This window comes from Leucoraja erinacea, chromosome 27, assembly GCF_028641065.1.
Source record: "Leucoraja erinacea ecotype New England chromosome 27, Leri_hhj_1, whole genome shotgun sequence".
Lineage (NCBI taxonomy): Eukaryota > Metazoa > Chordata > Chondrichthyes > Rajiformes > Rajidae > Leucoraja > Leucoraja erinaceus.
This window is the reverse complement of record NC_073403.1, coordinates 26,931,499-26,955,910: the sequence shown is the minus strand read 5'-3', so window position 1 is coordinate 26,955,910 and position 24,412 is coordinate 26,931,499. Positions and strand designations below refer to the sequence as shown.

The 24,412-nt window shown below is 41.9% G+C and overlaps 1 protein-coding gene across 1 annotated transcript in view; it reads right to left on the bottom strand.

Moving 5' to 3' along the window:
- Nucleotides 1–13,793: 13,793 nt before the first annotated feature.
- The window catches only part of eftud2 (elongation factor Tu GTP binding domain containing 2), a 60,826-nt gene continuing 50,207 nt past the window's right edge, over nucleotides 13,794–24,412 (bottom strand). Inside the window, exons 24-28 of the mRNA XM_055657335.1 lie at nucleotides 22,792–22,910; nucleotides 21,824–21,918; nucleotides 18,877–19,030; nucleotides 17,776–17,883; nucleotides 13,794–14,106 (exon numbers count right to left, since the gene is read on the bottom strand). Of these exons, the coding sequence (XP_055513310.1) occupies nucleotides 14,011–14,106; nucleotides 17,776–17,883; nucleotides 18,877–19,030; nucleotides 21,824–21,918; nucleotides 22,792–22,910 (572 nt within the window). The 3' untranslated portion in view covers nucleotides 13,794–14,010. The remainder of the gene's footprint in view (nucleotides 14,107–17,775; nucleotides 17,884–18,876; nucleotides 19,031–21,823; nucleotides 21,919–22,791; nucleotides 22,911–24,412) is intronic.

Sequence of the window (24,412 nt, the reverse complement as noted above, 5' to 3'; positions counted from 1 at the left end):
TAATACAGAGAAATGTGAGATGTTGCATTTTGGGAATTCTAACATGGGCAGGACCTACCTGCTGCGAGGCGTTGTTGAGCAGAGGTATCTAGGAGTGCAGGTGCATGGTTCCTTGAAGGTGGATTCACAGGTAGATAGGGTGGTCATAAAGGCGTTTGGCACATTGTCCTTCATCAGACAGCACATTGACTACAGAAGTTGGGAGGTCATGCTGCAGCTGGCAATCTCAGGTGAGACATCACCCGCTCCGGCATGTATCCAGCGCTGCACCGCCGCTGCTGAAGTTCTGGTCCAGTCCCGGCAGGAAAGGACGCACCAATCCAGTTGGTAGGCCGCGAGAAGGGGGGCGAGGGCGCGACTTGGATAATAGTCTCATCCTCACTTGGAAGTGACTGAAGAACTGTTTCCCCCTTACCCCACCCCCTCCCCCACATAAAACACTAAAAAAAAACATACTTTAAACATACTAAAAATAAAAAAGATAAAAAGACAAACAGACTACAGGCGGAGGCAGCCATCAACAGCGCTACCGGATGACTATAAGGACTGAGATGGACTCAGTCCATCATATAACCATATAACCATATAACAATTACAGCACGGAAACAGGCCATCTCGACCCTTCTAGTCCATGCCGAACACGTATTTTTCAGACTCTTGATTTAGGACTGCGATGAGGAAAAACTATGGTGAGGCCTCATAAGGAATGACTGCAGATTGCGGAGCTTAGTAAGGTAAATTCCAGGGAAAGAATACACTGTCTGAGCTTGTGTTCCACTGAGTACAATAGGAGTGACGTGGTCAAGCTGATTTATAATAATAATAATAATAATGTTTATTTATATAGCACTTTTAAACAAAATCACTTTGAACCAAAGTGCTTTACAGAGATTGATTAAACTAATTGAATAGATTAAATGTCAATAAATCCATACAAAATAAAAAAGAAAAAGAAAAAAAAGCAAAAAAGACACAGAACAGTACACTATAGAAATCAACAAGAAACGTCCCCCCACAGCAGAATTCACTGTGAGGGAAGACACTAAAAATATCCAGTTCTCCCCCTCATAGTCCACCCGAGGTCGGGGTCTATATGTGGCCTCCTCAGCCAACCCGATGTTTTCAGGCCCTCTGCCGCGAAGCTGGATCACCGGCGTCGGGTGAACATTCTTCAGCGATTTATGAGTTAAAAGGGTTGATACATGAAAAAAATCTTGCTGCCCAAAAACAACATTGGCATTGGTATTAGTTTATCATCGTCATGTATACAGTGAAAAACTTCCTTTTGCGTGCTATTTATGCAAATCAAACCAAGCCTGATAAGGCCGTGGCCCAAATACTCTTAAACAGACAGAAATGGAAATAAAATCAGTATAGGCAGTACAACCTTTATTTCGCCAGGTGGGAATGGTAAAACTCATAATAGTATGCAACGATGTTACAATACTCATCTTCAGCAGCGCTGCAGTTCTCCCACTGGCCGTTGTGCACGACTTTGGCGCCTTTGGGGGGGGGGGGGCGGGATTAAAATGCCGTTTTCTCCTGCCTGGCGGAATCAAACATCCTCAGGCTGTTAAGCTGCTGAAGAACAATCGATCCGACTTGCGTTCTCGGAAGTTTTTTTTTAAATCGCGGGACAATTTAATCCCTGGAGTAAAATAAAAAGCTACTTCTAACGCCGTCAATGCCGACAACAGGACGGATCTCACGTATGGGGACAAAACATAAGGTAAGTTGTTTATTTTACATATAAACTTGCTTCTTAGGATGACTTTAATCAAAATTTCCTTGGCAATAATGTGATTTTGGCCGCATATGAACCGGCAGTATTTTTCCTGCCGATATTGGGTTCAAATTCACTGCAATCGCAACGTTCCAATCGATCGCGTTCCACAAAAACCCACTCGCAAGATGATTAAAATGCCCATTAATTTACAGGAATTAAACATTAAATTCCTTCCATTTGGCCTATAAATTCATGACAATGAGATTTAAAAATCATGTTATATTGTGAATTCTTGTGTGAATGTTATTTGGACACTTAGGCTATTTAAAAATGTTGACCTTTTCTTAAGAAATGGATAGATGTTTAGATCAAGTAATTGAATTTTGTAATTAGCTATAATTAGGTTAACTAATTATATGCTTTAATTTCAGGTCATCCAAGTAAGATTGTTTCATATTTGTTTCAGAATGCTTCAATCTATAATAACTTAAATTTTCATTCAGTCCTCTTAATTTTTAAGAAAGTTATGGGCTTTTGACTGTCCTCGATCACAGCTTTTGAGTTAAGTCAATAGAAAAGCAATAGGGACTTAGAAGGTGTCGGGACAGAAGACGTTATTACACTGAGCGGCGGACTGGCTTGCGAAGCAAATAGGGATGTTGAGCCAAAACCAAATAGGCCAACGTCAGGCAACGCCATTGTAGTTGACGACTATTGTGAGAGGTACGGACTGGTGTTTCTGCGGCAACAGACGGGATTCGAGAATGGTGTGTTGCCCTCCTGGTGCCAGGATCCAGGATGTCACGGACAGGGTGCAGAAAATCCTCAAGGGAGAAGGTAAACAGCCGGAAGTGGTAGTGCATGTCGGCACAAACGATGTCGGAAAGAAGGGGATGAATATTCTGCAGCGTGACTTTAGGGAGCTCGGAAAAATGCTGAAAAGACCTCCAGGGTTGTTATCTCCGGTTTGCTTCCAGTTCCTCGTGCTGGCGAGGGCAGGAACAGGGAAATACGGGACCTGAATGTGTGGCTGAGGAACTGGTGCACGGGGCAGGGATTTAGATTCTTAGATCACTGGGATCTGTTTTGGAGTAAGGGGGAACTGTACAAAAGGGACGGATTGCATCTTAACAGGTGGGGGACCAGCATTCTGGCAGGCAGGTTTGCCACTGCTACGCGGGTGGTTTTAAACTGAATAAGGGGGTGGGGTGTCAAATGGGATAGTCGAGGGTGGAGTTAAAGGGAAAGGGTTTCTTAAATGTGTGAGCAGAGAGACAGGGGTGTAAAATGAGGGTAGAAGCAATGGGTAGCAAGGAGAAAAGTAAAAGTGGCAGGCCGCAAATCCAGGGCAAAAATCAAAAAGGTCCACTTTTCAACATAATTGTATAAGGGGCAAGAGTGTTGTAAAAACAAGCCTGAAGGCTTTGTGTCACAATGCAAGGAGCATTCATAATAAGGTGGATGAGTTGAATGTGCAGATAGCTATTAATGACTATGATATAGTTGGGATCAAGGAGACATGGCTCCAGGGTGACCAAGGCTGCGAGCTGAACATCCAGGGATATTCAATATTCAGGAGGGATAGACAGAAAGGAAAAGGTGGGGTAGCATTGCTGGTTAGAGAGGAGACTAACGCAATAGAAAGGAACGACATTAGCATAACGTTTTTAATACTGAAGATATGAAAGTGAATTAGGTGTTAAATTAAACTTATTTTTATGCTTTACCTGATGGGATAAATTGAAGACTTGATTTTTAAAATCTAAAAATTTTGTAACATTGCTACAGTATGCAGATTACGGACTATACAGAGTTCTCATCCCCACACAAAGGGGCAGTGATCGAATTACATATATCTACTCAAATAATCGACGACTCAGCAATGGGTTATCTATAAAGCTTAGCACTGCCTCTTGCTTCTTAAGATTGACAGATCCTTAAGATGGACAGCATAATAGATTGACAGAAGAGTGACAGGTTAGTGTGTTTCGCTGACCTTGCAATAGAAGAAGGTTAAAGCTTGCCTTAGTGTCAGCAGACTCCACTTTGTATCTTTAAATCATTATTAACTTCCACACCAATCCTAAACTCTGTCTTTAGTCAAAGATGATGTCAGAGTGACTACTCTTACATAGAAACATAGAAGCATAGAAAATAGGTGCAGGAGGAGGCCATTCGGCCCTTCGAGCCAGCACCGCCATTCATTGTGATCATGGCTGATCGTCCCCTATCAATAACCCATGCCTGCCTTCTCCCCATATCCCTTGACTCCACTAGCCCCTAGAGCTCTATCTAACTCTCTCTTAAATCCATCCAGTGACTTGACGTCCACTGCCCTCTGTGGCAGGGAATTCCATAAATTCACAACTCTCATGGTGAAAACGTTTTTTCTCACCTCAGTCTTAAATGACCTCCCCTTTATTCTAAGACTGTGGACCCCAGTTCTGGACTCGCTCAACATTGGGAACATTTTTCCTGCATCTAGCTTGTCCAGTCCTTTTATAATTTTATATGATTCTATAAGATACCCCCTCATCCTTCTAAACTCCAGTGAATACAAGCCTAGTCTTTTCAATCTTTCCTCATATGACAGTCCCGCCATCCCAGGGATCAATCCCGTTTCCCAGAGAAGGATCCATTATCATCCAGTACAATCACTCTAATCTTTTAAATCTTTTCCCTACCTGTAAATCTATCACTATATGTTAACTATATTCTGCTCTGTATCTTCCCCTTTGCAGCATCATACTTGAGTTTAATGATTGTATTTAAGCATAGTATTATCTGATCTATTTCGAGTGCATGCCAAAACAGAGCTTTTCACTGTACCTCACTATAAGTGACAGTCATAAACATAAACCTATCCGTTCTCACCATGAGCGTTGCCTGACTTGCTGCATTTCTCCAGAACTTTGTGTTTTGCTCAGATCATACTAAATGTGAGAAAACCAGGTAGTGCAAAAGAGAAAATGAATCGTGCGCAGAATACAGAGAAAGTGCAGAGAAAAACAGTGCAATGCCCACAAAGGTGTAGATGGTAAGATTGGGAATTCATCCCTAGCACACGAGAAGCATATCCAAAAGTCTGATAACAGCAGGGAAGCTGTTCTTGAATCTGGGGTCTGGTCTTTGAAGCTTTTGGATCTTCTGTTTAGTGGGAGAGGAAGCAAGAGGGAATGGCCAGGGTGTGAGTGGTCCTTGATTATGTTGGCCATTTTGCCAAGGCAGCAACGCAAAGTGTAGATAGATTGAATGAGGTGATAGACTGGACTGCCTTCAAAATTCTCTGCAATATCTAGTGGTTTTGGACAGAGCAGTTGCCAAATCGTAGTCTTAAATCTGGATAGGATGCTTGCTATTGTAGAAGTTGGTAAGAGTTGTTGGACACATGCTGAATTTCCTTACCTTTCTGAGGAAATTGCAACGTTCGATAAATTGTTGGTGATATTTAGTATAGTGTTAGTATAGTTTAGTTTAATGCCACGTGTACTGATGTACAGTGGAAACTTTTTGTTGCATGCTAACAACCAATCAGTGGAATGTCTATACATGATTACAATCGAGCAACCACAGTGTACAGATACAGGATAAATGAAATAACATTTAGTGCAAGGTAAAGTCCAGTAAAGTCCAATTAAAGCTAGTCCAGGGGTCTTCAATGAGGTAGGTCCGCTTTCTAGTTGGTGATGGGATGGTTCAGTTGCCTGATAACATCCGGGAAGAAACTGTCCCTGAAGCTGGTGTGCGTTTCTCGCTTATGTACTTCTGTAGAGGGGAGAAGAGGGAGTGATCGCGGAGAGACTTGTCCTTGATTATGCTGGTGGCCTTGCCAAGGCAGCGTTAAGTGTAGATGGAGTCAATGGAAGTTGGTTAATGTGATGGTCTGGGCTACGTCCACAATTCTCTGCAATTTCTTGCAGTCTAGGATGAACTGAACCTCTCGACCATCTCCTCTGCAACATCAATGATACAAACTGGGGCATGTGACCTAAACGTAAATATGAAGACATTTTACAAGGTGTAAGGCTAAGTGCCATGAAGAACACAACTTTTCACTGTGCATGGGAATCCCATTTGGTGAATGCTTTACATGAGCTAAGTTACACACAAGATAAACTAATTAATTACCGTAAGAAATGTCTGAGATATCACCCTTGCAGGGACGGATTAACCATTAAGCACGTGCTTAGGGCACCAGGGCCAAAGGGGGCACCACAAAGTTGGGAAAAGGATGAAAAGAAAAAAAAACGAATGAAGATTTGTAAAAAATTCCGTATCTCCACTTTTTATGTAATTGTTGAAAAGTTCAAAACGGAAATGAGGAGACGAAAGGTGTCACTGAAATAGCAGACAGATTCTCTTGTCTGACAGATGTTCCTAATGCCACCCAACAAGGTGCTAATTCCCAATTATCAGAAAGTGAAAGGTACTCAAAGACTTGTCAGACACTCATTGATGTTTATCCAGATGACATGAACAACACTTTGTCTACAGAGCTTCAGCAGTTCCATTCATATGTTCTTCATAAGTTTAAAACAACCAAGAAAACATCTTTCACTCACATGGAACTTTACAACACAATTACAGAAGACAAACTAGAGAGTGCCTTTCCAAATGTTGAAATTGCCTTAAGAATATTTTTAACATTAATGGTCACCAACTGCACAACAGAGAGGTCTTTCTCACAACTGAAACGTATAAAAAACCCAAATAGATCAGTTATGCTTCAAGAAAGACTCGACTCACTGTGTATATTAATAATTCAAGCAGACATTCTGAGAAGTATTAATTTCGAGGATGTTATCAGTGATTTTGCGAAAATGAAATGTAGAAAAATGCCTTTCAGGTCATGAATATTGGAACTTTGATACATTTAACTTGTGAAATATTAAAATAGATGTTGTATTGCATTTTTGTAGAACTTTATGTAGCCCAAGCTTGGCTTAGTTTGTACAGTATATTGTGTTATCATATGAATACATTTTTGTACTGCTGCAACCTGCATTGTATATCTGGTCAGACAGGTCAACAACTAAAATGGACTGGATCAGTGTGGAAAGGAGGGGGGCACCAAGATTGGTCAATGCTTAGGGCACCAGTGAGCCTTAGATTCAGATTCAGCACCAGTGAGCCTTAATCCGCCCCTGCACCCTTGAATAATCACACTGGCATTGACAATCCCCATTCTTAGATGTTATCTCAATCATCTGACTGTGATACCAGATGAATCTAAGATTGCTCAGTCTGCATATTTGTGGGTATAGAAAAGTAACACATTGTGAAGTGCGTATGGCCCTACAACAGGAATCTGTTCTCGTTTGTCTGAATCTGTATTTCTACCGGGGCATCAGTTTGCGAGCTATTTCCTACTGCGTCACTCAGACGGCGCCAACATAGAAAGTTCCCACACAAATAATCTGCCTTTTATAAAATCTAAACCGCTAAAATTTTAGAAATGTGCATTTACCCACTGGCGCAATTATTTTCCGCTGAGGTTTCCTATGGGGAGAAAAATTCTAAGACTGAAAGTCAACCTCTAGCAGTAGGCAACAGCCGCCTGAGTCGCTGCAGAATGTTGCTCAGAAGTGCTTCCATTTTCATGGTTTCTCTGGACCCTCGGCATAGTCTCTGCCTAGGACCGCATGGGTTTACTCCGGTTGCTCCTTCCTTCCTCATCCCAAAGACGTGCGGGTTTGTAGGTTAATTGTATATTGCCACTGGTGAAATGGGTGAAAAAACAGGATAACATAGAACTAGTGTGAATGGGTGATCGATGGTCAGCATGGATTTCCCATGCTGCATCTGGAAACTAAACTGCCCGGTGTTCACAATTCCTCACTGGAACACTGATTCTAAACCTGTTTAATCAATCGACAACTGGAATAAGCTGATGTGATTAACACTGCTTTAGCTCAGCAGCTCACACCTCAGTAAGATAACATCTTGACCTGTCTCAGTCCCAAAACATTGACCATGTCTCTTTCCACAGAGTTTTATCAGCGCTTTTTTGTTTTTTTTTTGCAGATTTCCAGCATCTGCAGTTTTTTCCCCATTTTCACTTTCTGCCAAGTTCTCCCACGTTTGGTCCGACTGAAGCTGCCAAGAGTGTAGAAAAATTTTGTGAGGACGTTGCCAGGCCTCGAGCAGCTGAGGTATATTGGAAGGTTGAGCAGGCGGGGACTTTATACCTTAGAGTGCAGGAGGAAGAGGGGGCGATCTTATAGAGGTCTATAAACTCATGAGAGGGATAGGGTGAATTTAGCCAGGATAGGGGAATCAAGAATGAGGGTAGCTAGGTTTAAGAAAAGAACATAGGTGCAGGAGGAGGCCATTCGGCCCTTCGAGCCAGCACCGCCATTCATTGTGATCATGGCTGATCGTCCCCTATATAGAAACATAGAAAATAGGTGCAGGATGAGGCCATTCAGCCCTTCGATGAGGTATGAGAGAAAAAATTTAAAAGGAGCATGAGAGCATCTTTTTGCACAGAGGGCGGTGGGTAATTAGAATGAGCTGCCAGAAGAGGTACCTGAGGCACGTACGGTAGCAGTATTTAAAATTCACCAAAAGGTACATGGATAGGCAGTTTAGAGGTGCAGTGCATTCAGAAAGTATTCAGACCCCTTCACTTTTTCCACATTTTATTACATTACATTCTGAAATGGAATAAATGTAAATGTGATATTTCAGTTATTTCTTTTAAATTATTTTGCAAACATTTCTAAACACCTGTTTTCGCTTCTTTATTCTGGGGTATTGTGTGTAGATTGATGATTAAAAAAAAAGAATTTAATCCATTTTAAAATAAGGCTGTAACGTTACTAAATGTGGAAAAAATGAAGGGGTCTGAATACTTTTTGAATGCACTGTATAAGGGCCAAACAGAGGCGAAAGGGACTAACTTGGGGCACCTTGTTCAGTATGGAAAAATCGGGCTGAATGGTCTGCTTTCATGCTATAGAAAGCACTAGACCAAGTGGGACCCGTTGGGTCCCAGCTTCACATGGGTGACCCCCTAACAATATTCACCAATTCCAATATTGCTGGTCAGTGGGGACTTTCTGGAGCGCTAGCATGAGTGTTGTGGGCCAAAGCGACTGGGTTCCAGAGGGCTAGTATAGACATTGTGAGCCAAATGGATTCTTGGGCTGGCAGCTCAGGAGGCCTGGCAGCTCAGGCCTGGCAGCTCAGCTCAGTACTTAGGCCTGGCGGGCTAGCAACTCAGAAACTGCCAGAAATTCTGCCAAAAACAATTGACAGGCTGTGAGAGAGAAGGGGAAGAGGGTGGACAATCAATTTTAGACATTTTCATCTTTTTTTACAGATTACAGCAATGAATTACGAAAGTTTACCCTTTACGTGGATCTCTGGAGAGCTAGTATGGGTGTTGTGGGCTGAAGGGACTGGTTTCCAGAGGGCTAGTATGGACATTGTGGACTGAATGGATTCTTGGACTTGCAGTTCAGTGAGTCATGGCTGGTGGGCTGGCAGTTCATTTAATTATGGCTGGTGGGCTGGCAGTCCAGTCACTCACGGCTGGTGTGGTGGCAGTTTACTCAGTCATCCCTCCTCCCTTAACCTCCCCACTCTGCTCCTTGCCATCCCCTCCCCCCCCACGCATTCAGTCCATCTCCCCCCAACCTCCCTCCCATCCACTCTTAGTGGCTCTCCAGCAGCGCAGCCATTCCTGCCTATTATGTTCCCATTGTGATGAAGAACACACGGGCATGGCAAGTGGAAAAGGGATTTATTAAAGTTTAAAACGTGAATGATTCTTAAGATATAACAACAATTTAAATGTTAAAGATGAGATTTATTAAGTTCAGTTCTTTCTTGTTGTGCCTCTTGTTGTGTTCTGCTCAATGCCTCTTGTTGTGTTCTGCTACTCACTCCCTCTTGATGTCTCTTTGCTGTTGATTAAAAAAAGAGACCATTTTAATATAGAGAGATTGAGCGGTCAAATTTTAACAAAGAAAATCTGAGAATTTACCTCAAAAGTCATCATTCAGTGCAGGCCAGCAAATCCAATCTCACAGCACTTCAAGCAGAGTGCAGGCCAGCAAATTCAATCTCACAGCACTTCAAGCAGAGTGCAGGCCAGCAAATCCAATCTCACAGCACTTCAAGCAGAGTGCAGGCAGCAAATCCAATCTCAGAGCACTTCAAGCAGAGTGCAGGTAGCAAATGCAATCTCACAGCACTTCAAGTAGAGTGCAGGCCAGCAAATCCAACCTCACAGCACTTCATGCACAGTGCAGGCAGCAAATCCAATCTCAGAGCACTTCAAGCAGAGTGCATGCAGCAAATCCAATCTCACAGCAATTCAAGCAGAGTGCAGGCAGCAAATCCAATCTCAGAGCACTTCAAGCAGAGTGCAGGCAGCAAATCCAATCTCACAACATTTCAAGCAGAGTGCAGGCAGCAAATCCAATCTCACAGCACTTCAAGCAGAGTGCAGGCAGCAAATCCAATCTCACAGCACTCACATACACTCACACACATACACACTCACACACATACACACTCACACACACCTACACAACAGTAAACTTTCTTGAATGCTCACACGGCTGAGCGTCTGTGCACTGTGGGGCTTCCGCAGTCAGCGGCACTTCCGCAATCAGCGTGACCGCTGCACTTACCGGAAATTACGCAATCAGTGCAACCTCTGCACTCACCAGAAATTATGTAATCAGCATGATCTGATCAAGACAATAAACGTTTAAAGGGCCTGTTCCTGTGCAGTTCTGTTTTATGTAATTTTCTTGATAGCAATATAAGACAATTTTTATTCCCGCAAAAGATCCCCTCTAATCCCCATTAAATCTGTATACCAGCTGGTTTTAGACATCTCCATGATGGAAAATCATATTTCTATCTATCCTACATCCTTCCAGATGTGTGGCAAGCAGAACTCATGTAGTACTCCAGCAATGGCCTAACTAGAATGGTATAAAAGTGTTATAAACCAGTGCTCAAAATATATAAATATATATATATATATTGGGTAAAAATTAATGTAAAATCTTCCGGTTAGAATCCAATTTTTGGTTTCTTTCTGCTTATATGGATGCAAGTGGAAAAGGTTGCAATGACATGCCATGTTGATGGTATGATTGATGTAGGCTCTTGCATGGGCTCAGAGCAGTGCTCAGACCAATTATAAAGTGTTAGTCCATCAATGTCAAGTGCTCACCCTTGTTGCACCTCCAAACATACACAGTAATGAAAAAAATAACCCCATTAAACTTGAATCATCTCTAAAAGTGATAGTAGATACTTGGGAAGGATGAATTAGCACAATATCTAAGTAGAAATAACTAATTGTCAAAAGTTTTGAGAAACCAATCAATCCAATCGATCAATCAATCAACCTTTATTGTCATCTTGCAAGCAACAGTTGTACAGTGCAAAATGAAAAGACGTTTCCCAGGGAATACCAGAGCATCGCACATGAAATTTAAAACATTTCACATATAATAACACTAAAAACAATCCAGTCCCTGATGGAACAGTATAAATAGTTAAAAGCAGGTAAAACAACAACGTTAAAATACAGTAAAACCAATCATAAAAATGTCCGGGGCGGCTGATTTGAGTGGCCAGAGCCAGTTATTAAAGTGGCCGTGCCAAGCCGCAGAATCAGGTGACTGTGAGTACAGAGTGACTTTTTAGTAGCCTCACAGCCTGTGGCAGGAAGCTGTTTAGCAGTCTTGTAGTCCGGGCTTTGATGCTGCGATATCTCTTGCCTGATGGCAGGAGATCCAGGTGTATGTGGAGGGGGTGCAGTTTGTCCTTAGCAATTCTCTGAGCTTTTTTCAGACAGCGGCTCTGGAACAGTTCTTGTACCGAGGGTAGGGAGACACCAATGATCCTCTCTGCTCCCCTCACTACCCTCTGCAGAGCCTTCCTGTCTGAGCAGTTGCAGGTGGAGTACCACGTATTCATGCAGTACGTGAGTACAGACTCCACCGTACCCCTGTAGAAAATCCTGAGGATGTTGGTGGGGAGTGAGGCGTTTTAATTTCCTCAGGAAGGTTGTTTCAGGTATGACTGAATTTGCAGCAGCAGTGGCCTTTGGACTGAATAACCTATGAAGGAGAGGAGACACCAAAATGTCTGAACACATCATTCATGTCATGTGATGCTCTGGCATGCATGGTGAGACTGTGACACTGGTTAGGTTTTGGATTTTCAATGAAACTTAAAGGCATTACTCAGTGAAATTTGGATGTGAAACTATTGCAAGATTATGCACATTAAAATTCACAAGGCTCTTGAATTTCATTGCACCATTTTGTTTTCCCATCAAAGGCAAAGATTAGCCACACATTTCTCCGAATCGCAAATGTAATACTGAATTGATTTCAAAAAACAGATTCTAGGGAACAGCTGGCTTAATTTGCCTCACAGCACCAGAGATTCAGGTTCGATCCTGACCTCGATGTTCCTTGTGTATAATTTACACTTTCTCTCTCTCTCTCTGACTGCATGGATTTTATCTGGGTGTTCCAGTTTCCACTCACACCCCAAAGATGTGCAGGTTTGTCAGTTAATTATCCTCTGTAAATTGCCCTCTCGTGTGTAGGGCACCGTTTCTCAACCGGGGTTCCCTGGAACACCAGGGTTCCGCGAGAGGTCGACAGGGGTTCCAAGAGAAATTAGTTTATCAAGTTCATTTATGTATGTTTTTGTAAGTTTGTGTGCTATGTTCTTTCTCTCTCCTCCAAGGTTAGTTCTTCTGTTTGCCTTCATTTGCTCCAATTTTATCTGTTTGTGTTAATATTAAATTGTAGCTTTTGAAAGATTGAAACGGGTATCGGATGGTTATTAAGGGCTCCGGCGGTCGAGCACGGGTGTCCTGGCGTGCAGGTACAGTCCCTCATTCACCTACTTTATTTAGTAATTGCTACCCATCATTTAGGGACGTTATATGAATTTAAAAAATGTAAGTATGTTGATGTTTATTTTTGTTAATCAAAAGTTTATTTATGTATGTTTTTGTTAGTTTGTGAAATGTTTGTGTGAGTTGTTTTCTCTCTTTTTCTCCTTCTCTCTCCTCTCCTCCAAGATTTGCTTCATTTTTATTTGTTTAAGTGTTATTTGTTCATATGACATATTGCCTTGATTTAACATGCCTTTCCAAAATTGTCAAATAAACGATTAAGTTATTGTGGTAGTTATTATCAGTTTTCATCTGTTTATATTTGTCATTATGATGTTGGTTATTTATGGGGGGGGGGGGGGGGGGGGGGGAGTTGTGTGTATACAGATATGGTTGATTTTTTGTTTGAATGAAAACCTCTTTATGTGGTCTCTTCAACAAGAGATTCCAGTTTTTTTTGCATTGTCAATAAACTTGAGAAAAACGCGTTATTATTTGCTTAAACCAATTATCAGAAAAATATATTATGTTTGCCTTATGATCTTTATGAAAGAGAAAGAATGATTAATAAAGATATATAATAATTTTTATGTAGGGGTTCCCTGAGACATGAAAATTATTTCAAGTGGTCCGCAAGGGTGAAAAGGTTGAGAAACGCTGATGTAGGGAGTGGTTGCGAACGTGGGATAACAGAGAACAAATGTGCATGGGTGTTTGTTGGTCGGCATGGACTAGGTGGGAAAAAGTATTTTTCAAGAATGTGTTTTGGATTTGCACAACATTGCACACAGGATTTCTTGTTCTTTAATGAACCAATTTAGAACACGTGAGTGCTCAACTATTTTTTGAGTAACTATTTTCTGCCCAACCAACATAATTTAAAATTTGTAATAACCAAGTTAGATGTTAATGTAAAACTGGCAGTAAAAAAAATGGTACCAATTTTCAATAAACACAAAGTGCGAGAAACACTCGACAGGTCTGGCAGCATTTGTAGAAAGAGTAACATAGTTTTAGGTTCAAGTCGTCCATTAAAAGTCTTCACCCTGAAACATTAACTGGTTCTCTTACCACAGATGTTGCCAGATCTGCAGAACATTGACACAATTTTCTGTTTTCTCTGTAAAATAAGCCTGCATAATATATCATGTTCTCTTTTTGAAATGAAACTCAATCAACAAATGAAAGAAAAATGAACCACCTTTATTTTGAAATGTCTTCTATAAGAAACATTGAACCTGCAACTCTAAAATACAAAATTTAGAACACCTCACTTTCTGGCCTATTCAATCCATGCTTTCCCAAGCATCGGTGTGGTTTTGTCTAAACAGTAAAATGTACAAAATCCTGCCATGAGTTGCAAGAAAATTGCATCCCTGCTCCGAGATTGTTGCTCCAGTTACAATGGATAATTAAGGACCACGTCTTGTTTTGCAAGCTCCAGCAACATAGGATCGTCGAAAAACTTGCTGATACTAACATCTTCACTGAGGCCCTGTTAATAGAAGGAACAATCACATATCAGATTGATGCTTACATTTTCATGTATATATTTAAATTTGCTACATTTGATACAATGTGGCAATTAACCTAGTATATATAAACACTGAGTTATTTCAGGGCTTTTACATAATTAAAGATTATTATTTGACTGTGATACCTCCTATGGCAAAAGGTTTTTTGTGATAATCAGTTGGAAAATGTGGTAAAGAAGGCACGGATACTGTTTCACAACTAGTTCAATCTCGACCCTGTCGGTCTGTTGGTACTGTCTGTGTGCAGTTTGCCCATTCTCCCTGCGACTGGATTTTCCTCAGGGTTCTCGGTTTCCTCACACACCCCAGGGTCATGCAGATTTCTGGACTCTGTGCCCTCCATTGATACAGGGCGGCACAGTGGCGCAGCTGGTAGAGCTTCTGCCCCACAGCGCGAGACCAGGGTTCAATCCTGACGTTGGGTGCCGTCTGTGTGGACTTTGCAATTTCTCCTTGCGAACGTGTGGGTTTCCTCCGGGTGCTTCAGTTACCTTCCACATCCTAAAGGCATGCAGGTTTGTAGGTTAATTGGTCCTCTGTAACTTTCCCCTAACATGTAGGGAATGGATGAGAAAGCAGGATAACAGAAAACTAGTGTCAACGAGGGATCAATGGTCGGCGTGGACTCGGTGGGCCGAAGGACCTGTTTCCATGATGTATCTCCCAACTATACTAGATTGGCAAGTTAATTGGTCGTTGTAAATTGATCATTGTGTATTGGTGAGTGGTAGATTCTAGGGGGTGTTATTGGGAATATCAGGGGAATAAAACTGTAATCCTTACACGCTTGAACTTGGGTACGATAGTAAGACTTCACTGCAATGTATGCAAAATAAAGAATTCACTGTATACAAGTACAGTGCCCTCCATAATGTTTGGGACAAAGACCCATCATTTATTTATTTGCCTCTGTCTCTATAATTTGAGATTTGTAATAGAAAAAAATCACATGTGGGCAAAGTGCACATTGTCAGATTTTAATAAAGGGTATTTTTATACATTTTGGTTTCACCATGTAGAAATTACAGCAGTGTTTATACATAGTCCCCCCATTTCAGGGCACCATAATGTTTGGGACACAGCAATGCCATGTAAATGAAAGTAGTCATGTTTAATATTTTGTTGCATATCCTTTGCATGCAATGACTGCTTGAAGTCTGTGATTCATGGATATCACCAGTTGCTGGGTGTCTTCTCTGGTGATGCTCTGCCTTCTTCACAGCAATCTTTAGCTTATGCTTGTTTTGGGGGCTAGTCCCCTTCAGTTTTCTCTTCAGCTGTAGAATGAACCGCCGGCCAATGTGTTTCAAGGCATTTGTTTGAACTTGAGCAGGTTGGGTGTGTCGATATACTTCAGAATTCATTTTGCTACTACCATCAGCAGTTGTATCATCAATGAAGATAAGTGGGCCAGTACCTTCTGCAGCCATACATGCCCAGGCCGTAACACCCCCACCACCGTGTTTCACAGATGAGGTAGTATGCTTTGGATCTTGGGCAGTTCCTTCTCTCTTCCATACTTTGCTGTTGCCATCACTCTGATATAAGTTAATCTTCGTCTCATCTGTCCACAAGACCTTTTTCCAGAATTGTGGTTGTTCTTTCAAGTACTTCTTGGCAAACTGTAACCTGGCCATCCTATTTTTGCAGCTAACCAGTGGTTTGCATCTTGCAGTGTAGCCTCTGTATTTCTGTTCATGAAGTTTTCTGTGGTCAGTGGCCATTGGCAAATCCACACCTGACTCCTGAAGAGTGTTTCTGATCTGTCGGACAGGTGTTTGGAGATTTTTCTTTATTATAGAGAGAATGCGTCTGCCATCAGCTGTGGAGGTCTTTCTGGGCCTGCCAGTCCCTTTGCGATCAGTAAGCTTTCTTCTTTCTTCTTCATGATATTCCAAACAGTTAATTTTGGTAAGCCTGTCTCTAACAGTTTTATACTTGTTTCTCAGTCTGATAATGGCTTCTTTGACTTTCATTGACACAACTTTGGTCCTCATGTTGATAAACAGCAATAAAAGTTTCCAAAGGTGATGGAAAGACTAAATACTGAGAGCTTTCTTCTACCTGCATTAAGGAGGCAATTAAATACACCTGAGCAATTACAAACGCCTGTGAAGCCATGTGTCCCAAACATTATGGTGCCCTGAAATAGGAGGACTATGTATAAACACAGCTTTAATTTCTACATGGTGTAACCAAAATGTATAAAAATGGCCTTTAATAAAATCTGACAATGTGCACTTAAATCTCGTGATTTTTTTCTATTACAAATCTCAAGTTGTGGAGTACAGAGGCAAACAAATAAATGATGGATCTTTGTCCCAAACATTATGGAGGGCACTATACATGTGACAATAAAGTACCAATGTGTCATTGAAGTAGCCAAATGTGCATCTTTCCTCATTATTCTCTTCCAAGTGCATCAGGTGCCGCTGGAGGCCCAATCTATCGTGCATCTTTCTTCGTTGTCTCTTCCAAGAATAACCCACCATTTATTTATGAAAACAAATTACTTTATCTTCAGAGTGTTGTTATGCCTTCCAAATATTTTTTCATTCACCACCTGGTTATAAAATATTATCCTTCTTGCAATATTCAGAAAAAGCAACTGCACCGAGCTGCCCATAAAACATATATTTCTCAGATTGATGTGGAATATTCAGAGTGAAAAGGCCACACGATTCCAACTTTCCCAACCTGTTTTAATTTCTTTGACTTACATTTGGATCTTGACCATACAAAAAAATATGCAGACAGTTAAGAATTTGATTATTTCTGTACTAAAGGGCCTTTGTTCTTGAATAGATCTTTTGTCCTTAACTATATGAAAAGTCTATACTCCATCTCAGCCGCCCAAAAGGACAAGCCGTTAGCTAAGTAAAACCAAAACACAAATCCATCCAAGAATGCTTGTGACAAGTCAGGAGCTTAAAAGTATGCATCACCACACTCGGGAACAGCTTCTTCCCCAGTTACCAGATCTGAACTGTCATTCCATAAGCTAGGGTACTGTCCGATTCACTTCTACCCCTATGGGAACTGGTGCGTTACAATGAGAACTATATTATGCTTCCTGCATCTTTACATTTGCTCTACCTATTGTACTTAAGTTTGATTTGGTTGTATTTATTGTGGCGTCGGTCATATCGTGGGATCAACAATGGATACCACAGCACACACAGTGCGGTGAACTCATCCAATGCGCTTTGCGAGACAAACAAGAGAGTCTAGAATCATCCCCACTGCTTCATTCCCCTCTGGGCTCCAGGGTTTATATGGGGTAGGTCAATAGGATTGGGTAAATTGATCCAATTTCCCTTAATTGGGCTGTGGCCTGGAGAGGACGTGTCGTCATATTATGTACACCATTATTTGATCTGATTGGATAGCATTGAAAGCAAAACGTTTAACTGTACGTCACCGCACATGACAATAATAAACCAAAACCTTAAAAGTATCTGGGATAAGTAACAATTTTAAAAGAAGCAATGAAAAATGGGGTAACAGTGACTCATGCTCCCGATGTAATCAAGAAAAGAATGTGCTTTTGCAGCAGCATAATTCACACTTCCTGTTACTGAGGGTGGAACGTTAATGCTAGTTTTACACTGTGCCCTGGTAATAATTACCTTTCTCCTCCTTGTTTTGATCATGAACTCTCGGGCCAAGTGGGGAGCAGGCTGTGGCTCCAAGGGTCTGATGACGATGCTTTTGTCCAAAGGATCACCCGGCACAATCTATTAAAATTACCACAACTTTATCACTTTAAATCATTACAGTGATGTTTGTTTTCACTCTGTCTCCAAACAAACTTATGTATTTATTGAACATGTTTGGGATTTAGTACAACCACATTTCAATATTCAAATAACTCCCATAGCATCAGCATTACTTACACAACATCCATTTAATGCCCACATGCAGAGATTATTACCACCCTGTGACTTAGAACATGAGATACATGATAGCAAATGAAGGATATTGGCCACAGACCAGATTGGCAATGATGATAAATTTCCTTACGTTAGGAGATTATGGAACTCATTGGGGTTTTACAACAAAGTGAGTTTTACTTATGCAAGATTTTTATTTCCTGATTTTGAATTTGCCTCGTAATCACTGGATTGAAAAAAGTTGACATTTAATTATTCAGGTCTCATCGAATGCAAATTCACCCATGGGATTAATGCCTCTTTTTTAAAGACAAAAGCAGCCGTGATCACGTTTGTCTTTCACACCTCATTGCAGACCTTTCAACTATCTTAGTATAGTATTCTAGTATAGTCTTTTCTTTGATTGGATATCACGCAAACAAAAGGCTTTTCACAGTACCTGGTACACGTGACAATAGAAAACTAAAGTAAAACTAAAAACTGAAATGTAGTCCATCACTGCCATCGTGGGAAGTACAACATCCAACTCCGATCAGTACCAATGTATCGCTCCAAATGCTTCATTGATGCATCAGTAGTCAAACTCTATAGATCTTCAAATGCAAATATACCCACTAAGTATGTGGCACTATATTCACTGTGGTATCTCAGTAAAGCACATCACACACAATCTAGTGGGAGGCAGCAACAATGGTTGATTTAATGTGTTAAATCTCTTCGATAAACTTTTCTTTCATGCAAGCATACAGCCATGCAACTCTTTGATATCAATTGATTAAGGAAATATACGGTGCAAAATATAGAGCAACTGTTTACTTATGACTAGTAAGTTCTCACCTGCCAATGATGAAAGACCGAGAGGGAGAAAGCCTGTCCTTGAGTGTGTGTCCGCAAGTCTGTCTCAAAACCGAACGAGTCAATAGCTGGTACAAATGCTTTAATTGTATAAAGTGGAGAACCTGGGATTGGTGCATCCTGGGTGACGTGGCCTCTGTGGATGAAACATAAAACCACTGTAGATGGATCATCTTCTCCATTCACGTTTACAATGACCAGCTTTTGAGGGACTGTGCGCAGCTACATTTAAAAATATATTTATAACTCAAATCCTCATCATAAAGGTCCGATAAACCATGATAAATGTGTATTGTTTAAATTGGTATTCATACCAAAGGTGAAATGTCCTCAATACAACTTATTTGGTTGGAGATCTGCAGACTAGAATACTATTGCTTGGGCAAATTCCGTAGTCTTTAGAGATATCATACATTGCTGTGAAGCTTTATTTCTCTAGATGTGGCAATAGCTCAGGGTAAAATAATCACCTGGTAAACTACTGAGCAGAGATTCCATCATCCTCATGCTGAGCGAGAAAATAAAATCTCACTTCTGTTTGCATGGCCCTGGTCATGAATGAAACTGCAGTTGTGCGAACTTCAAATAATAAGCATCTCAGCCACAATGAAACAGGAAACCTACTGCCTCAGTTCGCAAGCAACAGTCACTAGGATGAGGTAGCAGAGATCTGCAAGTGAAACAATAATCCAATACAAATTTGTTTCTTAGGGAAGGAGACAAGAAAAGACAGGCAAGCAATGGGTAAAGAGGAAAAAAATTGGACAGAAGTCAGTAATACAAAATGCTGCAGTAACTCAGCAGGTCAGGAAGCATCTCTGGAGATATGGATAGGTGATGTTTCAGGTCAGGACCCTTCTTCAGACTCTGGGATAAGCGAAAATTTGTGTCACTGCCTGGCCTGCTGAGTTACTCCAGCACTTTCTTTTGCAAACCATCATTAGTAGTTCCTTGTGTCTGGAAACTAAATCTGTTTGGTTTCACACTCATTGAATATTGCATGACACTAGTAGCGATCTATTGACTGTGTGTGAGTTGTACCTTAAATAAATACTATAAATATCTCCATTCGGGTTGTCCAATAACGTTCAAGTTCAGTTATCCAGTCGTATAATTATTTGGTTTACATGGACAACAATGATATAATTAGGTACACAAAAAAGCTGGAGAAACTCAGCGGGTGCAGCAGCATCTATGGAGCGAAGGAAATAGGCAACGTTTCAGGCCGAAACCCTTCTTCAGACTGATCGGGGGCGGGGACAAGAAAGGAAAAAGGAGGAGGAGCCCGAAGGCTGGGGGATGGGAGGAGACAGCAGGGGGACTGAGGAAGGGGAGGAGACAGCAAGGACTAACAAAATTGGGAGAATTCGATGTTCATGCCCCCAGGATGCAGACTCCCCAAACGGAATATGAGGTGCTGTTCCTCCAATTTCCGGTGCTGCTCGCTGTGGCCATGGAGGAGACCCAGGACAGAGAGGTCGGAGACGGAGTGGGAGGGGGAGTTGAAGTGCTAAGCCACCGGGAAGTCAGCTTGGTTATTGCGGACCGAGCGGAGGTGTTCGGCGAAACTATCGCCCAACCTCCGCTTGGTCTCACCGATATAGATCTGCTGACATCTAGAGCAGCGGATGCAATAGCTGAGGTTGGAGGAGATGCAGGTAAACCTCTGTCGCACCTGGAACGATTGCTTGGGTCCTTGTACGGAGTCGAGGGGGGAGGTAAAGGGACAAGTGTTGCATCTCTTGCGGTTGCAAGGGAAAGTGCCCGGGGAGGGGGTGGTACGAGAGGGAAGGGAAGAATTGACAAGGGAGTTATGGAGGGAGCGGTCTTTGCGGAAGGCAGATATGGGGGGAGATGGGAAGATGTGGCGAGTGGTGGGGTCACGTTGGAGGTGGCGAAACTGACGGAGGATTACCTTTTGTATGTGACGGCTGGTGGGGTGAAAGGTGAGGACTAGGGGGACTCTGCCCTTGTTGCGAGTGGGGGGATGGGGAGAGAGAGCAGTGTTGCGGGGTATGGAAGAGACCCTGGTGCGAGCCTCATTTATGGTGGAGGAGGGGAACCCCCGTTCCCTGAATAATGAGGACATTTCAGATGTCCTGGTGTGGAACGCCTCATCCGTGGAGCAGATGCGGCGTAGACGGAGGAATTGGGAGCAGGGGATGGAGTCCTTACAGGAAGCAGGGTGGGAAGAAGTGTAGTCCAGATAGCCATGGGAGTCAGTGGGTTTATAGTGTATGTCGGTCAGAAGTCTATCACCTGCAATGGAGATAGTGAGGTCAAGGAATGGTAGGGAAGTGTCGGAAATGGTCCAGGTGTATTTGAGTGCCGGATGGAAGTTAGTGGTGAAGTGGATGAAGTCAGTCAGTTGTGTGCGGGTTCAGGAGGTGGCACCAAAGCAGTCGTCGATGTAGCGGAGGTAGAGGTCGGGGATGGGGCCCTGGTATGTATTGAACAAGGATTGCTCGACGTAACCGACAAATAGACAGGCATAGCTGGGGCCCATGCGTGTGCCCATAGCTACGCCTTGTATTTGGAGGAAATGGGAGGAGTCGAACGTGAAGTTATTGAGGGTAAGGACCAGCTCCGCTAGGCGGAGGAGAGTGTCAGTGGCTGGGTATAGGTTGCTTCTCTGGTCGAGGAATGATATAATTAGTATTTAACCAAAAAGAAGGGTCTCGACCAGAAGCGTTGACTATTTCCTTCGCTCCATAGATGCTGCCTCACCCGCTGAGTTTCTCCAGCATTTTTGTCTACAATGATATAATTAGTTTTTAAACAAAATGTGATCATTTGGTAATTTAAACCTAGAGCAGAGATTTTTTTAGTTGATTTCCTCTGCACTCAGTCTATTCTGCAGTGAATACAGCACAAGGTTTAAATCTATAAACGATATTAAAACATGACAGGAACTCATGAATCTGCTTACCTTCTCCTAGCTAAGACAGTATACACGGCTGATACACAGTCTGCTGGTGCTTGCACCTCCACAAAGTAATATGGTTCCATCAAACGAGGAGTGGCCTGTAAAACAAATGGATTATTCATGAGTAATCCTACAGGACACCAACAGTATTTTGGTAGATATTTCACAAACTAATGAACTGATAAATTGTTCATGTGAATACATTTCCAGGACAGGAAAATCTCACTTGTGTTTGGTATCCCATATGTTTAGAGATACAGCATTGAAACAGGCCCTTCAGCCCATCGAGCACATGCCGACCATATTATCCTTCTTTCCCATCCACATCCTAACCACTAAGACCAACTTACAGAAGCCAATTAACTGCACGGTTTTGGGATGTGGGCGGAAACCGGAACACCTGGAGTTAACCCACGTGGCTAAAGAGAGAACGCACAAATTCCACAGACACCACCTGAGGTCAGGTTCAAAGCTGGGCCTCCGCCGCTGTGAGGTAGCAGCTGTGCCACTGTGCTGCCCTGCAGCTAGAAGTTACATGTGCATTTATTTAGATCAGTCTCAGCTGCAACGAAACAGTGAAACTCCCTGCCATACGCTTAACTTGGGAGAGGCAGTGCAGAGACAAGAAAAACTACCAGACATTTTGCTCACAAATCGGTCAAATATTTTGCATAATAAAACAAATTCCACCATGCAAGCTTTTGTGTAATCTTATGGGCCTGTCCCACTTAGGCGACTGCCAGGGACTAGTTTTAATGGAGTTCACCTACGACACCACATACGTTAACCTATGACAGCAAAAATTGTCGTCACTGTCGTTGAAAAATGTTCAACGTTGAAAATTTTGCAGCAGTCGCCTGTAGTCGCCCAAAAAATCGACTAAGTGGGACTGGCCCATTACTAAAATACACAGTGATCTGGTGAATTAATTGAGCACCCCAAGTGACAAAACGTTGACTGGAAATGCTTACCATCAAGAAAGCGGAATACACGACTCGCCTGGCTGTGGGAATAATTTGTCCTCCACCCCTGTGTAACGGCTCCTGTGCAATCACTGCATCAAGAATCTTGAACTTCACATTACGAATTGCTGCATAAAAACAACACAAATCCTCAGACACCTTCAACGTTAAATCAGTTTATACTGTGAAATAAAGCATTCAAATTTCAATACTACAACATTGCCATTTTTGATTCAAAAATTATAGTTTTGCAAAAATATTGCTATACAATTATTATTCATGGATACTGGTGAAATGAGTTTAGCACTCAAATGGAAAGTTTATTTATCAGTAAATCATTCTTTAACTTTATTTTTATAATCTTGACATTATCGGTGCTTGCTCTATGCTAAGTATAATGAGGGGACGATGCACTTCCATATAATTGCAATTATAACTTAATTTAACTGTCCATACAGTACTTGTAGAAATGTATTCAACATTTATTCAACATCCCAGGAGTTAATTAAAAAAGCAAATTGATCCTCTGGTCAACATCTATTCTTCAACCAATGTTGCCAGATTGACATATTTTAATTGTATCATAGGTTTTAAAGATTTTATTTATGAACATAATGGTTGCATGTCCACATGAGTAAAACTGCTCAAAACGACACAAAGTGTGGTAGTAACTCAGCGGGTCAGGCAGGATCCCGGGGAAAATGGATTGGTGATGTTTTGGGATGAGACACTTAACATAACTGCTATTTAACAACAATTTTGAAGGATCTCTTAAATGAAAAAGGTTTTTTATTACTTATATCCAATCTTTACTTTAGACTCTAGAGATGCAGCGGCCCACCGAGATGCTCCAACCCCCAGAGAGTTCGCACAGATCAACTATCACCCCGTACACTAGCACAATCCTACACACTAGGGACAATTTACAGAAGCCAATTAACCTATATACCTGTACGTCTTTGCAGTGTGGGAGGAAACCGGGGCATCCTGAGAAAACACACACAGTCACAGGGGGAACATACAAATTCCTTACAGACAGCACGTATAGTCAGGATTGTACCCGGGTCTCTGGACCTGTAAGGCAGCAACTTTACCACTGCGCCACCGTGCTGCCCTAAATCTCTGAATACATTCTGAAGAATGAATGAGTCTGAAGAAGGGTTTCGGCCCGAAATGTTGCCTATTTCCTTCGCTCCATAGATGCTGCTGCACCCGCTGAGTTTCTCCAGCTTTTTTGTGTACCTCTGAATACATTCATTGAGTTTACATGAACAAAGACCATTTATCTATCCAGAATCATCCTAAAGTACACCGTTGCAGCATACAAGAAATTTTGATTCCAGTCTGATGGAACAGTCTCGACCCGCTGCATTGGTTCGGGTCTGAGAAGGGTCTCGACCCGAAACGTCACTCATTCCTTCTCTCCAGGTCCTGCTGAGTTACTCCAGCTTTTTGTGTCTATCTTCATGGAATTTTCTGTGTGTTTGGAGCTCCATTTTAGCTGGTGATTATTTTTTTTTACTATTTTATATTATCAATCCTAAGTTTCTTTTTTAATCCTTACAATGCTGCAGATGAATCTCCTTTGTATGTAAGCCCACAAACTCTGTGAAGTCAATAGCTCAAGCTG